The sequence below is a fragment of the Spinacia oleracea genome, chromosome 3, assembly GCF_020520425.1.
Source record: "Spinacia oleracea cultivar Varoflay chromosome 3, BTI_SOV_V1, whole genome shotgun sequence".
NCBI lineage: Eukaryota > Viridiplantae > Streptophyta > Magnoliopsida > Caryophyllales > Amaranthaceae > Spinacia > Spinacia oleracea.
In genome coordinates, this window is record NC_079489.1 from 156942553 (window position 1) to 156961093 (window position 18541).

The 18541-nt window shown below is 36.3% G+C and overlaps 1 protein-coding gene and 1 long non-coding RNA gene across 11 annotated transcripts; both read left to right on the forward strand.

Annotated features, from left to right (window-relative positions):
* The first annotated feature begins 203 nt into the window (after positions 1 to 203).
* Positions 204 to 7873, forward strand: LOC110791757 (uncharacterized CRM domain-containing protein At3g25440, chloroplastic). Of its 9 annotated transcripts, none has more exons than XR_008931303.1 (7): positions 206 to 470; positions 2055 to 2218; positions 2388 to 2769; positions 3539 to 3940; positions 4298 to 6906; positions 7002 to 7038; positions 7141 to 7873. XR_008931303.1 is itself a non-coding variant. In XM_021996515.2 (6 exons), exons 2-5 carry the CDS (start codon positions 2133 to 2135, stop codon positions 4448 to 4450), a joined length of 1023 nt encoding a protein of 340 aa, XP_021852207.1. In that variant the 5' UTR covers positions 205 to 470; positions 2055 to 2132; the 3' UTR covers positions 4451 to 4452; positions 7141 to 7873. The 9 variants fall into 9 exon arrangements, 4 of the variants coding, with proteins under 4 accessions (XP_021852208.1, XP_021852207.1, XP_056697006.1 ...); XR_008931304.1 differs by having other exon boundaries at positions 7009 to 7038; XM_021996515.2 differs by lacking the exon at positions 7002 to 7038 and having other exon boundaries at positions 205 to 470; positions 4298 to 4452.
* An 852-nt stretch (positions 7874 to 8725) lies between these two features.
* On the forward strand, positions 8726 to 17844 carry LOC110791756 (uncharacterized). Of its 2 annotated transcripts, XR_008931305.1 has the most exons (3): positions 8757 to 9153; positions 9598 to 17667; positions 17704 to 17844. It is a non-coding gene; the product is annotated as an uncharacterized lncRNA (long non-coding RNA). The 2 variants fall into 2 exon arrangements; XR_002534183.2 differs by lacking the exon at positions 17704 to 17844 and having other exon boundaries at positions 8726 to 9153; positions 9598 to 10843.
* Positions 17845 to 18541: the final 697 nt, after the last annotated feature.

An 18541-nucleotide genomic window follows, 5' to 3' on the forward strand; every position in this document is an offset into this window, starting at 1 on the left:
TTTTAGAGGTGGGTCCCCAAATTTTAAATTTTATAAAAATAGTTAACCAAACATCAAATATGGGGTTGGATGATTTCAAACACTTATTTCAAAATATGCTGAACCAAATACACCCTTAATTATTTAATTTCCATTTGTGTACTTGGGCCAGGCCCAAATTTGTAGCACGGTTTCGAATATAGGCTATCCAAGTGTGAAATACAGGGTTTTGTTTTATCAAAAAAAAAAAAGTGTGAAATACAGAGTAACTGAGATCTTCTTCAACCTATCTTCTTCAACCTAATTTCAGTTTTCTGGCGGAAAAACTTTGATACAATCAGCAAGTTTGCTTGGGAAACGTGAATATTAGATTGAAATCTCGTTTCCCATTCGTTTCTGGGATGAATTCAGTTTCAAACACGTCTCCATTTTTCTGAAACGGTTCCGAAACGCGTTTCCCGGTTTCCCCGTTCCAGGACGTTTCGGAAACGGTAAGTCGTGATTTTTTGGCGTTTCCGTGCTTTGTAGATAGATAGTTGCTTGAGTTTTTGTTGAGTGTATGTTGATTTCATAGATAGTTTGCTTGAGTTTTTGTTGAGTGTTTATTAATTTCATAGATAGTTTGTTTGAGTTTTTGTTGAGTGTATGTTAATTTGATAGATAGTTCATTGTTTATACTTTATAGTACACTCTGCGCATGGCACACTTGGATACCTCGGTTGTATTCATTTTTAAAGTCATTCTTGGTTTAGGCAATTATACCAAAAACACCCGCTGAAGAGAGATAAAAGCCCACCTTTTTTAGTTAAGTTAGTTTTAAAGTTTACAAGCTATCATACAAGTTTTAAGGAGTTGTTTGGTTGACATACAAAAACATGGGAAGTTAAAATTCCTATGAATTGCAAAGTAGGTGAGTTGTTTGGTTGACAATATTTTGATAAAATGGGGGAAGTGAAACTTCCTAGATATTTCAACTTCCCACAAAATGGGGGAATTTGCTTACCTAGTCCCCCATAGGTAAGTAGAAATTCCCATGGGAAGTTACTTCCTACATTATTAACCAAACAACTCTATGATGTTCCCATGAATTTAATTAAAGAACTCATTTTCTATGAATTTGCATTTCATGGGAAATTCTACTTCCTATGTGAACCAAACGACACCTAAGTCTAAAAGCTCATACATGTATGAACACTGATAGGAAAGCAAAAGTAACCTAGCAGCATCTTTGGTTTGAAATCTTCTTTAGTTTGCACCATTTGGGGATAATGGGAACCAAACCATGGTGACTTTGGTTTCCAACCCTTACAGCATCTTTGTCACAGTGTCAGTCCTACCCGAATAGGTCAAGTCATGCTTAAGAAACAGTGAAAGGATTGATTAGTTTGGATTTGCTACACCATTTTCTAAAGAAGATAATGAAAATGGGGTGATAATGAGGGGATCAAGGTCACAAAACAGAGACAAACAGTAACACATTGCCAATTAATGAATATGGTCACATAAAACACGTTGAGTTAGAATGCCGGTTATTTTTTCCGGCGGTCTAATATAGGTGCCTCAACAACTCTCCAGCGGTTATGTTAGGGTGCCGTATATTTTTTCCGATGTCTTGTTTGGGTGCCGTGCAATTAAGGTCCCAAAAATCAGGTTCGTTCTACCTTATGATTTGATCACAATAAATTCTGTTACGTACCGTTAAATAGTGATCTTTGCGTAATTCATCATTGTTGCCCATCGATTTGTAGTACAAGCCTACAAGGTGAGAGTTATTTTACAAGTTATTGAATCAGAGTATTAAGGTGTTTATATAGCTTTAGGATGTGAAAAAAGATAGATTAGAATAATAGCAATATAGGAATAATAATATTTAAATAAAATTAAGTTATTCTGCATTTAGGTAAAATACTACCCGCATTTAGTACAAAACTTGTCCAAATGAGTCACCAACAATATCAAAGTAGTAGCATATATAAAGTATGAATTAAAAAATTCAAAAGTTGCAAGTATTAAAAACAGATAGAAGTATATTGAAATGAAACTAAAAAAACCTCACGAGAATTTATTTGTTATAGGTACTCCGTACATCATAGTCTACCACTCACACAGTCCCTCTTCTCCGCTCTCCACTCTGCCCCGGGTGAATGAGGTGAATGGTTACCAGAATTATGATGCAGGCAATGTGTAGAAGAACTAAGTGTACTATCTTCAATTCATTCCATTTCCAATCCATTCCACGGTTGGTTTTTTCTGTTTTAATTTCCCCCACATTTTAATTTACTTTCCTTAGCTTATTAGGGTTAATTCATCTTTACGCTTTCAAATTCTAGTAATATTCTCTACAATTAGCTGCTATTTTCACTGATTTTCATGAAATTGAGATACAACTTTATTGATTTTTAATGCAGGATTTCTTACGATGTGAACAATTTATCTCAATATTCATCAAATTTTCATACTTTTCTGCAATACCCATCAAAGAACGTATATTATTATAAGCCATTGGAATCTAGTATCTTCTGGGTTTCCGAGGGTGTTACCAGATGGTTGAGTGTTAGGCACTTGAGCAATGCATCTGTTGGGGTAAAAGATGATAATGGTGTTGTTAGGTTTTCTTTCGGTGAAAAGGGTGATACAAGAGTTTCCCCTGGAGAAGGAAAAAGGATAATGGTGAAAAAGAAGAAGTCAAAAAAGGCCAAGGTGAATGAATTGAGGTTTTACCGCCTTATGGCGAAGAAGAAGATGAATTCTTCGAATCCTGAAGTTAGGATTAGATATAAACTGGAAAAGGTAGCATAATTGTTAAGAGTTTTTGATGCTTTTGTCTAATTTGTGATTCAGTTGTTTGTTTGAAATTAATCATTTACAGTCTAGGATGGGCTAAATCAATCTTTCATTTTCGATTTTTCGTACATTTAAGGTCATACTAAGTATCTCAGTTCTGTTATCCTTTGCATTATTGACAAGATTAGCAAAAGACGATGTTAGTTCGAAATGGATAATAACTTTTCCCTTTCAAATTGAAGGGTCACTTTTGACTTCCACTGTCAAATCTTGTCAACTTTGATATTAGTTTCCATGGTTATACACTTATATACTAATAGTTACAGAACTCATAGTAACAACACTATTTGGCTAGTTAATTGGGACGGAGGTTGTAATTAAACTTTGATGCCGTAATGCTTTGAGAACATGTTTGTTATAAACTTAGGAAATGAAATGGAAAGGAAACAAATAAGAAGGGGAAAGGATATTACCATTATTAGTTGTTTGGTATACCTTAGAAAATGAATCACTTGTAACAAATTGGGGGATTGAGGAGGGTAACCATTTTGTTACTATAGGGTTGGGAGAGGTAACAAATGGTGGTAATGGTTAGCCTTAGGAAATGGATTGTATTACCACTTCTCTCATACCACACATTAGGTAATGGAAATAGTTAATTGATTCCATTTCCAACACTTAAAAACTCTATACCAAACATGCTCCGAATGTTTTCAGTTTTGTCTGCATATAGTGTATTGCACAATATGCTAATGCACATCTGTTCTCTTCTTAGGCAAAGCGAAAGGAAGCTTGGCTGATTGAGAAACTGAGAAAATTTGTGTTACCTAAGGCTCCAGCTGAAACATATGATCCTGAAAGTTTAACTGAGGAAGAGAAATTTTATCTGAAACGCACTGGTGAGAAGAAAAAGAATTATGTTCCTGTTGGGAGACGTGGAGTCTTTGGAGGAGTTGTGCTCAATATGCATCTGCATTGGAAAAAGCATGAAACAGTCAAGGTTGTTTGCAAACCTTGTAAGCCTGGGCAGGTTCATGAAATTGCGGAAGAGATTACCAGGCTCAGCAAAGGTATTGCTATTGATATAAAGCCTGACAACACTATAATATTTTACCGTGGGAAGAATTATGTGCAACCAGAAGTAATGTCTCCTCCTGATACACTGTCAAAGGCAAAGGTATAATAGATAACGGGTGTTTGGCATGGTCCCTTGTTTATGATGGAAGTTGTTGCAGTTTCTGTTCTATCATACTTCCTCCATTCTTATTTACATGACACAATTTGGTTTTGGACATTGTTCAAAGAGCTACTTTGACTTCCTTTTGTGATTTATACTTAAGAAAAAACATAGTCGTGTGAAATCTTGGTAGAGTCGTCTCAATAAATATTTTTTAAATATCAACTTTTATATTTTTTTCTTATTCATTGAAGATATTAATGTTTGAAATCGTGCATTCGCAAACGTGATTAAATTAGTGTGTCATTTAAATAAGAACAAAGGAAGTGTTATTTAATCTGTTCCTTTTCTTTTTAGGCCTTAGAGAAGTATCAGCATGAACAGTCTCTTGAGCATACAAGTCAATTCATCGAAAAGTTGGAGAAGGAGCTCGAAGAGTATCATGAGCATGTAGATCGGTATGGGAGAGGGAAAAATAATGCACCAAAAGATTCTACTGCACTTGATTAATGGTAATTTTTATTTTGTATGTGATTATAGTCTTTTACCTTGACTGACACTGTTATTACCTGTTTGCTTACTGTATCTTGGTTGTGAGGAGATTTAACTAGAAATTACTTTTCAACTCTATAGTCTGTACAAACTATGTCTTTTGATACTTGAGACTTGAGAGGCATAAAGGGTGTATGAGAAAAAAAAGCAACAGTTAGAAGAAATTGGATCATTTCACATTTCATATTTGGTTACTTGGGAGGCAAGATAGGTTGCTAAACTTAATTCTTCTGAATGGTACTAGCACATAAAATTGAAAGTTACTGGGTGCTCTCCAATCTTACTGAAGACCTTAGTTTGGTCTCATATATTGTCGTTTCGGATCTGAACTTCTACAACTTTTTTGGTGATGTCATATGGGATGCTGGTGTTCTCCCTACTAGTCTATAATGTACTCCTGGTTACTGGAAAGACTGAACGGATTTGGGAAAACTGAAACCTCGTAGCTTGAACGTATTAGCGTATAACAATTGTTTGTTACTCATGCTCTCCAACCAGTCTTTTAGGTGTAGAACTTGGAATTTGTCAGATACGGAGTAGTCGTTATGGTTCCAAATCAGTAGAGATACTTTAATTAGTCTGGCATGTTGAGTTCTGATTTATGGGTTCCTAGTGGCAGAATTTGTTGGGGGAATCCTTCATGTTTAACCTGGGCTCCCTGGTTCTATAATTGAACTTTGATAATTGTTTCCAGTTTTACTTTTTTGATCACGGCATTTTTATGTTGATTCTTGGGTCTAAAATGTTACTGAAGGTTGAGCTCTTGTAGGTTGACCTGTCTGTTGTAAACTTGTAAAAGGTGAAACTGTGCTATGAACTAAGACAATTCTTAGCTAATCTCTCTTGAACTAGATCAGTAGAACATAATGAAGAATCGATGAAGAATTTAATGGAAAATTACTAAGATATGATTGTATTGATGACAAACACAGATTACAACCTACCGAACATTCGTGAGCTTTGCCTTCTCCCGAGTAACAATTTTTATCTTTAACATGATAATCCCTTCCTAATGTTCTCCTATTTATGTATTGCTAATCTAACTCACTTATTTTTCTCTTCAAGATATTATTAACTGAATTATATTGTACTACCTAATATTCCCCTCCCCCTGTTTGCCAGTTGATTCAGCAAACTGCTCAGCTTAACATAAAAGGCCTAATCTTGTTTATAAATCTGGAAATGAACTGAGATAGACGTAAGAGCTTTTTTTAAGATGATGTAGATAATACACTACATATTCCTCAATGACATGCCCAGTGCTATTAGTCTCACTTATCCTAAGAGGTACTGTTAGGTCATTTCTTAGGCATATCCTTCACATGAAAATGGTAAACTATTTGTGCCTATTACGTTAAATGGAATCTTCTTTTGAGTTCCTGAATTTATTGGTCCATTGTATCTACGAAATATATGTTTTACCAATTACTTCTTTACTTTACAATGTCAAAGTCAGACCTATTACAGAAAGAAGAAGTTACAGAGTGGCATTACTGAAATGCAAGAATGAGAAATAGATAGTGTTATATGCTAGACAGCTCGATCAATAAAAGTTAGGGTGAGCCTTCCCCACGAAGGTTCAGTTTTTCCCTCAATCTATATTTGAAGCTGTTTTTTTTATTCCATTTTAGTTCCAATATGTTTTGTACTCCCTCTGTCCCTTAATACTCGCACCGTTTTGACTTTTTACACTATTCACATAATTCACTTTGACCCTATTTTATTTCTAGTATATGAAAACAAATGTTACTATATAATATATTGTTGACTTCATCTTAATATATATTTTCAAAATATTAATATTTTTATAAATTTTTATAATATGTAGTTAAAGATATTGGTGGTCAAAGATGTGCATTGGCAAGCGTGTCCAGTCGAAACGGTGCGAGTATTAAGGGACGGAGGGAGTACAATTTATCTGCAATAGGTAGTGACTGATATTATCTAGAAGACAAATTAGGTAGATGTAGTAGAATGGTTATAAATACTGGCACATTAGGTTATGGGAGGTAGGTTGAGTATTTGGTAAAGCTTAGGCTTTATACTTGGAGATTGGAGGCCTCAAGTCATTACCTTTTGTATCCCATTTTGTGTTCATCATCTTTCAAACAAATTAATATATTTTCTTTACATTGTGCAGGAGTATAAGTCTTGATATGAAAATCTAGTAACTGGATAATATAAAGAAATTGGTTGTTTTTGGGTTTAACCTTTTGGTATATTATGTGGTGAAAACTCTTGTTTAACATGGTTGAAACTGCGGTGCATCAATTCAGCGCTGCAGCTAGAAGATGCTCTGATGTATGCAAAACCTGTCGAAATGCCAAGCATACCCTTACTTCTCTTCGCTAAATCTCTCCTCCCCAAAACACTGACAAAAACAAAACAAAAAAAGTAAAAAAAAAGAGGAAAAGGTAAGTTATGTCTCTGAATTCTCCATGTTCTTGCTAGCAGTAGAAGAGAATCATACTGATTTTTTTCTGAACCTTTTGGTTCATTTGGTACCAAGGTTGCAGGTTAAGGGAATCATACTGAGTTTCTGCATGGTTTGTGTTGTATCTCTTGCTACCAAGCATGTTTCTATTTGTTTTAATTTTTTTACTGTTTTTTTAATTTCAACTGATACTCACATCTGTTGGTTGTAATAGGCGAATAAGGTGATAATGTAAAGGAGTTCATAAAAACATTTGCTTGCGAGTGGAGAATCTGAAGATGCAACAACTGCATTCACCAGTATATATTTCCACAACTAGTCATCTGCTTAAAGACATTGTATCATTTATCAAATGAGAGATTTGTGTTGGGTGGAGGGAGGAAATTGATCGTTCGAGAGACCAGTGTAAGGCTGAAGATGCATCTACAGGTTCACACCAAAAAAAACAGACAGGAACATGTAACGAACTTTTGGTGCAAGATATGGGCCCCATTTTGAACTTTTTGGCCCGGACCAGCACGATGCAGGGTGGGCTTGGTGCGGCCCGTGGGCTCGACCCGAAGCCATGTTTATACAGGTGGAACCAAGTTAACGTGGAAATGCATTCAGTGCCTATACAATTGGGAAAAACCGAAAATGGATTTATCATTGCGTTAGGCTAGATTATGTGATCGGGTACAAGTACAACTCATGTTAAGCGAATAGTATGTTGAAGAGCTTTCCTGGGTTCTACATTGATGATATCGCTAGAGAGTTGGAGTCCTTAGTTATGCTCACAGAGGTCAAGTTAAGTTTTCACATTAGATTATGCTTTAGTATGATGCTGTTCTTGTAAAATTATACATTACAGAGTAACATACCATTAATGTAATTTATTATGACTATGAAACAGTAAATAGTTGGTTGTTTCACATGTGAAAAGGGGAGGATGCTTGAGTCTCAGACAATCTGAAATAGAATCAAGGCCTCAAGGAATTTATATCGAAGCTGATCTTCCAAATTTTGAAAGCAAATCTCCAAAAATATACTCCACAAGAATGACCGGCAGAGGTGAAATGAGCCGAACTGAGTACTATATATCTTGTTCATGTTTATTTAATCTAGGTGAGCTTGCGTCCGAACCCGAACTTTCAATCGAGCTCAAAAATTTGTTCAAGCTCGGTTCGCTTAATAGATTTTTTGTTCGTAAATGTTTCGTTTATTAATTGAACGAGTTTTTAAACGAGCTTTGCGCTTTAAGTTTAACCATTTGAAAACATAATTAGGAATGTGCACTTATTTTGCAATATAAATTCAATTTTTAAAATATTTTTATGATGTGATACTTTTTTTTGATGTTAAAAGTCAAAATATGATTTTTATCTATAATAAAACAATTATGTATGACCTATTTGATTATGAATATACTCTGTAATAGACGAGCTTGTTCATGGGCATAAACAAACCAGCATACATATATTCATATTCAAGCTCGTTTATCAAACGAAATTCAAAAGTTGTTCAAAATCGAATAATTTGTTAAATAAACGAACATAAATGAGATTTATCCGAGCACGAGTAGTTTATTGAGAGTCTCAACTTATTTGTACCCTAATAACCGAGACTTTTATCCAATCTCAAAGATAAATTTATTAGGATGCTTGACGCCAGATCCTAATGGGCATGAATTTTTCCCTAGGATAAGAAGTTAAGAATCGGATCATTTATCAAATCTCGGAGATAGATCTATTAGGAGGCCATATCCCCAAAATGCATAAATTACTCCGTAGAATAAGAAGTCAAGAACCGTGAATGTGACGAGCATATAAGTTTTTTTTTCAACCTGAGGTACACCTTCTTCCTGGGTGCATGTACGAAGTATGAATTTCATAACCCTGAGTCCCCAATTGCAAAAAAAAAAAATTAAAAGAAATCATAACCCAAAAAGGGGATGGAAAAAGAAAGAGTTTTGTATGGGCCCGAAACAAAGTTGTGGAATACGGCCTATATAAAACAGACGAATTACCCTTATCCATCTCATCCGGTTATTTCCTACGGAGTATAAATAATAAAACCCGGAAACTCAGGCCATTTTCCCTCCTCCCTCCTTCTTCAACAAAATTCACCACGCTTCAATTCTCTCTCTCATCTGCTGATGCTTCATTCTAACGAACTCGGAGATATGCAGCCATGGAGGAGTTCGGAAGCTCGCTCGTCTACGAATTGTCTACTTCGCACACATTATCAGGTTATTCGCGTTTCATCGTTTTCTTCTTCCGTTATCTCTCCATACTTATTTTTGATAATTTCATCTCTATTGTTTGATTGTTTCCTTTTCTGGAATTTTTCATGTTTGAATTGTATTTGTTATCGTGTCTGCTGGTGAATTTCGCTTTCTCACTTGAATTTTCTGGAATTTCGTTGACGAATTATTTTTGGCGCTCTCCATGCTATTAAATTTCGTAAAAGTTATTCGAATATGAGATTCTGTAGCTGATAATGTTTCATGAATTCAATTTAGTTGATGGAGAATTATGAACTGGTTTGGATAGATGTGGAATTTAGTTTCGAATTTATCTTATTCCATATAGTTGTCGGAGTGTAATTTATCTCGCTACATTTAGTTCCTACTTCCTAGCAATTGGAGGCATAATTGAATTTTAAGAGAGTTTTTGGTGTATTTTGGTGTCAGGATTTGTGATTGAGCAACGGACATAGTAATCCTGAAAAAATTGAGAGTTATATGATGATTCTGGAGTCGTTTTTGCTCAGTGGAGGTGAAATATAGTCGGAAAAATAAATAAATTTGAATAGCTAGTTGAAATTTATTACTATGTTTTTTTTTGGTGCAAATGAGCCACAAGGGCGGGGATGAGAATCGATCTCAGGATCATCTGGAACCGGGATGGAAGCTCTAACCAACTTAGCTATCTATCACTCTCGAGATTTATTACTATGTTGTTGATGATGTATTGATTTAGCTAATTTGATGTAAATATTCCATAAGATTCGTTGTTTAGTTTGTTGGCAAGTGAAAGCTACGGAGATCCGAGAGTGTGTGGGAGCTAAAAATATTAGATAACCGGCTTTGAAAAAGGCCGAAATCCAAATTCAGGTGAAATTTATACTCACCTGTCCCTTAATACTCGACATGTTTTGATCGGACACGATTGCCGATGCACAACTTTGACCACCAATTTCTTTAACTACATATTATAAAAACGTTAATTTTTTTTAATATTTTGAAAATATATATTAAGATGAAGCCAACAATATATTATATACTAACATTTATTTTCATATACTATAAATAAAATAGGGTCAAAGTGAATTATATGAATAGTACAAAGAGTCAAAACAGGTCGAGTATTAAGGGACGGAGGGAGTAATAAAGGATTATTTCATTTGGCTTTATTTTTCACCTCCTTACCAATTTCAAATGATAAGCATACGCAAGGGCTAACATTGTCATCATCTAAAAGCTTTGTCACTTAAGTTTTCAAATGATGTGCAAGGAAGATGAACAGTTTTGAAAATATTGCTGATGGTCACTTGATACCTCCGAGGAGCGCGTGCCACATCAGCACCGTAAAAGTTCCCACAACAGATTCTAGTGCTTGCAAGACTCTATCTATTGGTTGTCCTTCCCTTTGAATTTGCATCGTTATTGTGTGTAATAAAGCCTATAGAAAAAGGGGTAAATTTAGGGCTTATTTCTAGCTTGTTTTAAGTGTGCTTTAATCTGACCCTTTTTCTGTTTGTAAAAAGGAGTTGCTATGCCATTTTGGCATGTAAACCTGAGAAGGAGTGTTGTTGGGGAAGTTTAAGGGTATTGAGTGTAAATAGCACTCTTTGCCATCCACTAGAGACAGGATGTAGTATTGAATCAGAATCAGACTTTCTTAGTGAAATTCTTTTTGTTACTTTGTGTTGTACAACCCTTCTATTCTCTATACTTAGTGTTTTTGTTGTTAAAAAGCCCCTCACAACCGTGAATCAATTTCTAGTTGTGCGGTTCTATCTTTCGTTTTTCGTTTCTTTTGCAATTCAACTCATTCCGAAAATGATCATATTCAATTACACATCAATTGGTTAAAAATTTGAGTGGAAAGTCTAGGTGGAAGGTAAAAGGAAGGTATGTTTACAAATGTTCTTGGAGCTACATGAGGGACTTGGAGTTAGGAAATAAGATAATATGATGAGATGCGAAGTAGGTAGTGGAGAATGATAGTAGGAGGCTGCCCCCTTTACCGTAGGTCTTGGAGTGTCTTTATATAGAACTTTAGGTATGTCGTGGTTGAGGTAATAATGCTAGTAGTGCTCCCTTGATCTTCTCAACCGTCTCCTAGATCTTCTCAACCGCTTCCTTGATATTTTCTAACCAACTTGACCTGAGCAATAAATAACCCATTTTTCCATGACTGGTCTGACTAGTAAGCATGTGGAGATAATGACTCCTTGAATGTAGGAACCAACCTTGGTTGCATTTCTGATAGGAATTGAAGTGGGTTGGCACGTGGTGACTTGTTCTCGCGCCGACTACGATCCGTGTAAAATGACCCATAACAATAGCCCCCATTTTCCTAATTGTAGCGAGCCGAAAGTTAGGAAAATAATCTTCGAAGTCGTGTCGTGTCATGACTTCGTCTCGTGACGTCATGTCGTGTCGTGCTGACATGTCGTGTCGTCCCGTCGTGTTGTCATTTCGTGCCATCGGCTAACACCTTGTCTACAACCACATTCTCATATGCAAATTTATTGTTAACTAAATTCAAAATCATAATAAATAATATGCATCAACATACTTCAAATTACTTTTGAAAGTTAAATCATATAAAATAATATTATATGGAAAATAAATTAAATTTAAGTATACTATATGTTCCCCTGTGGCGACTTCAGGACAACTACAATGTCTCATACTTGATACTTGGACTCGAGTTAGCCACAAAAATCTGGTGTCGCCGATAACTTTTTGTTGGATCTCCACTTGTCACCTTTATTTGTAGAGACTTTGGCTGACTTGGAGGTGACTTCCAACGAGACTATATTGTCGTCATGGCATTGATGGATGACGTCACTTCCTCATATTTGTTTAGTGAAGGACTACAAACAATGTTAGTTTAATTGAAAAAACATTGTGGTTGAGTTTTATACCATAATTTTTTGTGCCGCAAATGATCAATCGTCTCGACAGCCTGACAAGGTACGAGACAACTCATATTGTCTCTAGTTTGCGGTTTGCGGTGACATCTCATGATGGGAGTTGACTTTGTGACGTCTAGACCGAGACCCGTCACGTATTAGAAAACAAGGCCAAATAGTTAGAATTTAATATTAGAAATATTAGTACCCATTTTTGATGCCATTAAGGGTTGATGTCATTGTTGTCACGATCTACATTATCTAGGTTGGATTCGACCACTCCGACAGGTCATCTCTAGCGACGGCACATTCTGATGACGACATGTACCCTGAAGTCATTCCATCTTGTAGTGGTGACACAGTCTGATGACAACACATACACATAACCTGGCGACCACATGTACCTTGGCGTGATTCCATCTTCTAGCGACGACATGTACCGTGGCGTGATTAATTCCATCTTCTAGCGACGACACAGTTTAATGAAGACACCTAACTCGTTGATAACATGTCCCCTGGCGTCATTCCATTTTCTAGTGATGATGGAGTCTGATGACGACACCTTACCTGGTGACATGTGCCCTGACGTCATTCTATCTTCCAGACACGGTCTGATGACGACACATTCTTGCGACAACCTCTTTGGTGAACCCGGATGATGTTGTCGTGATGGCAGGTCGTATTTTGTGTTTGGGAGGATATTTGTGGGTATGTATTTGGAGATAAAATCTAGGCATCCCTCCACAGACGACGCCAATTTGTTTATGCCAAATATCGCATGATGGCCTTTGGTTGGGACATAGGCGACTAGATTAAATCAAGGTAAATAGCAGAAAATAAAGGGCGGAAATAAAGAGAGACGAGACACGAGATGGTGACGCGGAAAACCCAAAAGAGATAAAAACCGCGGGGTCCACTATGTTGCTGGCATAAAAAGCCTTATTGAGTACAAGTACATTGTATATTTGCGAGTATGTAAATATAGATAACGATAATGCTTAAATAAAATACCGTTTTACCTCTGTTCCGCAATAGATGCAATGGACACTATTCATTAACTAACTTTAACAACCATCCTTTCACATTATGTAAGAATAAACATAGACAAGTGAGATCTTGTTAAATTCGTATCAATACGAGGATTCCAAATATCAAGTTTTTATAATTTTTACTTACACGCAAATAGATATATTAATGTTCAAAGAAGCGTGATGGAATATGTGAAAAAAGAAATGATGCAAGTATTGTGAAACGGAGGTAGTATAAAATACGAGATGAGAGTGCATAAGTGGATTGGAGTAATATCTTCATAATATGGAAAAATCTATTTTGTGGATAAAATATCTTAGGAGGAAGGTATGTTTATCAAGACGATACTATCTTAGGATAAATAATAATGGTTAATATTGAGTGGAAAGTCTAGGTGGAAGGTAAAATGAAGTTATGTTAACTAATGTTCTTAGAGCTACGTGTCACGGTACGAATATTTTGGGCACTAGATCGTGCGGCGCCCTCCTACCTATTGGGCAGTATGGGTGCAAGCCTTGTGCGGAACAAATTCAAAGGGGCTCGTGAAGCCCGAGCGAGCAAGATTTCTGAGAAGGGGCACTCTTGTCCATTGGCGACATGAATGGGACGCGGACGCCGATCGGGCACTTGTGTGCGCACATCAGTCACAAGTGGGGACGACGACGCAAATGTATCTGTTCGGGAGACTTTGTTGAGGCAAGATCTATAAATGCTTACAATAATGCTAGCGACAACACAATATCTATAAATGCTTACAATAATTCTAGTGATTAAGCAAAGGTAACTTTTGGTGAGAGGTATTGGTTCATACCCATTATAGAGGTTTATTTTGAATTAGCTAAAACTGCCAGTAAACACTGAATTGACAGAAATACAATAATCTTATCTTATGTAAAACCTAGAAATTTTAAAAAAAGTCATAGAAAGCTTAGATAAGAAAAGTACAAGGCAAGTAAGGTTGGATTCTAACACTATGTGATGGACATGGAGTTAAGGGAATAAGATAATATGATGAGATGGGAAGTAGGTAGTGGAGAATGATAGTAGGAAGTTGCCCCCTTTACCGTAGGTTTTGGAGTGTCTTTATATAAAACTCTAGGTATATCGTGGTTTAGGAAATAATGCTAGTAGTGCTCCCTTGATCTTCTCAACCGTCTCCTTGATCTTCTCAACCGCTTCCTTGATCTTTTCTAACCAACTTGACCTTGAGCAATAAGTAACCCATTTTTCCATTACTGGTTTGACCAGTAAGTAGGTGGAGATAATGGCTCCTTGAATCTAGGAACCAACCTGGACTGCATTCCTAATAGGACCCGAGAGTGGCTGGCACGTGGTGACTTGTTCTCGCGCCGACTACGATCCGTGTAAAACGACCCATAACAACTACCACCACACTACCGCAGACCCACCGTCCAAATTTCTAAAATCGCCTCAACCACTGACCAACTACCGGTGGCGCCCAACCAAAACCCTCCTTGACCACGAATCCACCACCAAAACCACCTACCCAACCACCGGAATTTCACTCATCCCCCTCAAAACCACCCAATCAACACCGAAATCAACCCAAACAAACCCTAACTTCGTCGAATACCAATCCACCACTTCGAAAACAACTATAACCACTTGAAAACCATACCACCTACCTTAAACATGACCTCAATCATCAAAAAAATCAAACAAGATCTAAGAGAGAAAAAGATAAGGGAGGAGAGAGATAAAGAAGGCGAGGGAGGCGGCGGCGACGGAGCTGAGATTGGCGGCGACGGTGGTTGAACCCATGTTTAAGGGAAGAGCCAAAGAGTTGGTGGGAGTTGATTTTGAAGCAAAGAGTGAAGTGAGAGAATGGAATGAAAACCAAACAGTATTTTATATCAAAGGATTTTTATTCCATTATCCTTAATTTCGTTTCTCATACTCTTTCCCTTTCCCCTTCTCCAACCAAACGGCCCCTTAAGTAAGGGACTCAAGAAGAGCTAACTCTAATTATGGTTTAGAAACGTATTGCATTTCCATGTGAAGCTTCTTTGAATGTGTTCTTTGGCGTACAAGGTGGAGAGGGATAAGGAAAAATAAGAAGCTAGATTCTGATGTGGGTGCTCAAACATGTGCAAATAGAATTGAAAGTAGGAAGACCTGAAAACAGTGTGATGCTTCTTGTGCTTCAACCCTTCAGTTTCATCCCCTGATATTTGTGCTGTGCTCAACAGCATTTGCGAAAAACTGATATTTGATCCTCATAAAACTTTTTGTAAGTAAATCTGTAAACATAGTGTGGGGGTCTTACTATTCATGATTAAGATTTTTAGATGGGAATTAGAGCCTCAGAGGGAGATGGTTCATTAGGCTAGTTGGTGTCTCAGGATTCCAAGACACCACTTGGCCCAATTAAGTTCTTTATTTTTGTTTATATATGAAGGAATAAAGTTTAGGATAAAATCCAAGGTCATAGAATTCATACCCTAACAAAATATATCAAGGTCCTTTCATGATTATGCACTGCTTTTGTTTTTTGAGGGTTTTCTGCCCACCTTCAGCTTAATTTTCTACATCTATTATTGAAGTCCTGGCCTTTGGAAAGAGGTCTAGGATTAAGTAATATATGCAGTCTTGCTTTAGAAGATATCTCTTCCTTCTAGTATAACCTATGTTACTTGGACTCGGGTACGGGTGTCGGACACGGGTATGGATCCGAGTGTCGGACCTGGTAAAGTTAAAATTTCAAGACACGAGGATCCTGTCCTAATTTTAGACACGGGTATGGGAACATGGAAAAAAGTTACTAGAAAAATTAATAAATTAAAGAAAAAGAAAATAAGAATTAATTTCTTTTGAAAAAAAGAATTGACTAAGTTTTCTGAAAGCAGCTCCATGCTTTAAACAAAAAACAAAGTGAATTTTATTCCTAATTAACAGATTTAGGGTTAATTAAAACTAGATTGGAAATTTTCTTAAAGCAGGGGCTGACCAGCCAGTGTGACTGATCGGCCAAGGATCCGGTACGGATTCCATACCTGGATCAGTGTCATCAGTGGCGGAGCTAGATAGGTGCATGGGGGATCCACCGACCCCCCAAAAAAAACTGGAAAAAAAAAACTTATAGCTGAGAGCTAAGAGATCTGGTATTATAGAAAACCGATCTCTTAGGCTATACTTGAAAACACCCGCCCCATACGTAAGAGATCAGTATACTGTAGTGATAATCCTCAGTATTTAAAAGAACCGTTCTCTTAGAATTTAGAATAACTACAGGGGGGATTATCTTACGAGAGCAGTCTTTAGAAATAACTGGTCTCTTAGAATTTTGAATTTAAATACCCGCTCTCTTTAATTAAATTATTCTTTTCAGTTTTCACCACACATATGAAAACCGTAGAGAATAATTGTAATAATTTTGTACGATTGTAATATGAATATTGATTAATTTAAGGACAATACATTTTTTTTAGTAATATTGTGTGTTGTAGAGGATCACCCGACACAATACTCTAAAAATCCTGGGAACGTCACTGCCGACACCCCAAAAAAAAATTCCGAGCTCCGCCACTAAGTGTCATGTCGGGTCGACATGGGTATGAGTCCAAAAGAGGAGTGTCGAAGTAACACAGAGTATAACTCAGCATGCCATAATTATTTAGGTCTAAAAGTGCTCAACAAGTTTATATCCTTCTGTTTTTTTATGCAACTTGCAGCTATGTCTACGATGTCATTTCTTTCGAACCTGATTGTTATTGTAAGGTGAAGATTTTATCATGAAAAAAGGACATTTAGGCCCTGTTTGGTAATTAGAGTTTAGCGTTTAGCTGTTTACTGTTTACATTAACAGTTAGCTGATTACCTTTTTATTTAGCAGATTTGACTGCGGATTTGACTAGCTGTTTATATAAACGTGTTTGGTAACACTTAGAGGTTTGATAAAAGTTGTTCACCATTTAATTGTGCAAAAAGACACTTATGGACATTAGTCTTATTATTGCCTTTTTCATTTTTTATTAATCAATAATTGTGATATAAAATGTGATTTGCTAATTTAGAAAATATTGTACAACTTTAGAAAACACAAATAAATACCACGTACATCATTAGTATTTAATATGTGATATTATTAAATACCAATAACAACAATAATAATTAATAATCATCTTCTCACATCATACACACAAAAATATCAGAACAACGGAGATAAAAAAACATCTACAAAAAAATGGGCATTTAAGAACCCAATATAAAACCCACCCCTAATAGAATAAAAGCCCATTAGATAATTATTAAGTAAAAGTAATAAAAGGAAAAAAAATATTCAAAGTCCTCCTAAACCCACACTCCATTTCCGTTCTCCAACAATCCATCTTCGTCTTCACCTTCTTGTCATCTCCGCCCGACATTCCTCCATCCCCATCTCCTCAAATATAACTATTTTCCAGTCCTAAAATATTTGGTAGAGCTCATCAGCTCAACATGCAACAAAATCTTGAAGTAGGAGAAGTAATTTGGTAGGGATATATTCAACTTTTAATTTTAATTTTTTCAGGTATTCTACCAAACGAATGTTTTCCCCCAATAATTATCACTGAATATCCAATTAAAAGTTTGATATTTTATTTATATTGTCCATATCAAATAGGTTTTCCGGACTTTTTTTTGGGTTAGATTTATGGCTGTTCAATTGTGAATTAGTTTGGTAAATCACTGATCAATCAGAGTTGTGGAGATGTAGCTCAAGGATTCAACAGGGAGGACAAGATCGTCTTTTACAATTTTGTACTTACAAAACTCTCAACAAAACGTTGCTCAAAGCAGCGTGTTGATAATTAGAGGTTTTAGGCCAAAACTCTAATTCAAACCTCTTTCTACCAAACACCACTATTAGAGTATTTGACTAGTCAAACCTCTAATAGTGGTCCAAACCTCTAATTTTCTCCAAAACCTCTATCTACCAAACAAGGCCTTAAGCTGCCTTGATCCAATTAGATGATAAATTGATTGATGTGTTACATGTGTATATGAAGTTGTGCGTTTTAGAAATATTCTACCTTGTGCTATTATATAGTGATGTCCATTTCCAATGAAGTCAAAAATTCATTTGTTCTTTTGGCTGTGGGATGTAATGGACTAAATCAAAATGGCTCTTATAACCTCTTCGCTTCCTTTCCATGAAGTAGAAGATGGTTGTTCGGTTGTCGTCCCGTTATCGCTTTTGGATCAATTGGAAACAACTTCTCTGCAATTGCAGGGGTAAGGTTGCGTACGTCCGACCCCCTTACCCCGCTTCTTGCGGGAGCTTCTTTAAGGCAATGGGGTAATGACAATGATGATGAATGTGCTATTATATAGTGGCGTTTGACAGCCCTATATATAAGTAGAAAAAGACTTTAATTTGGACTTGTTTGTTCCGATGAGAATGGCTGCAGTCTATGCAGGACTGACTAGAAATTGGGATATTGGATGTTAATTATGTTATA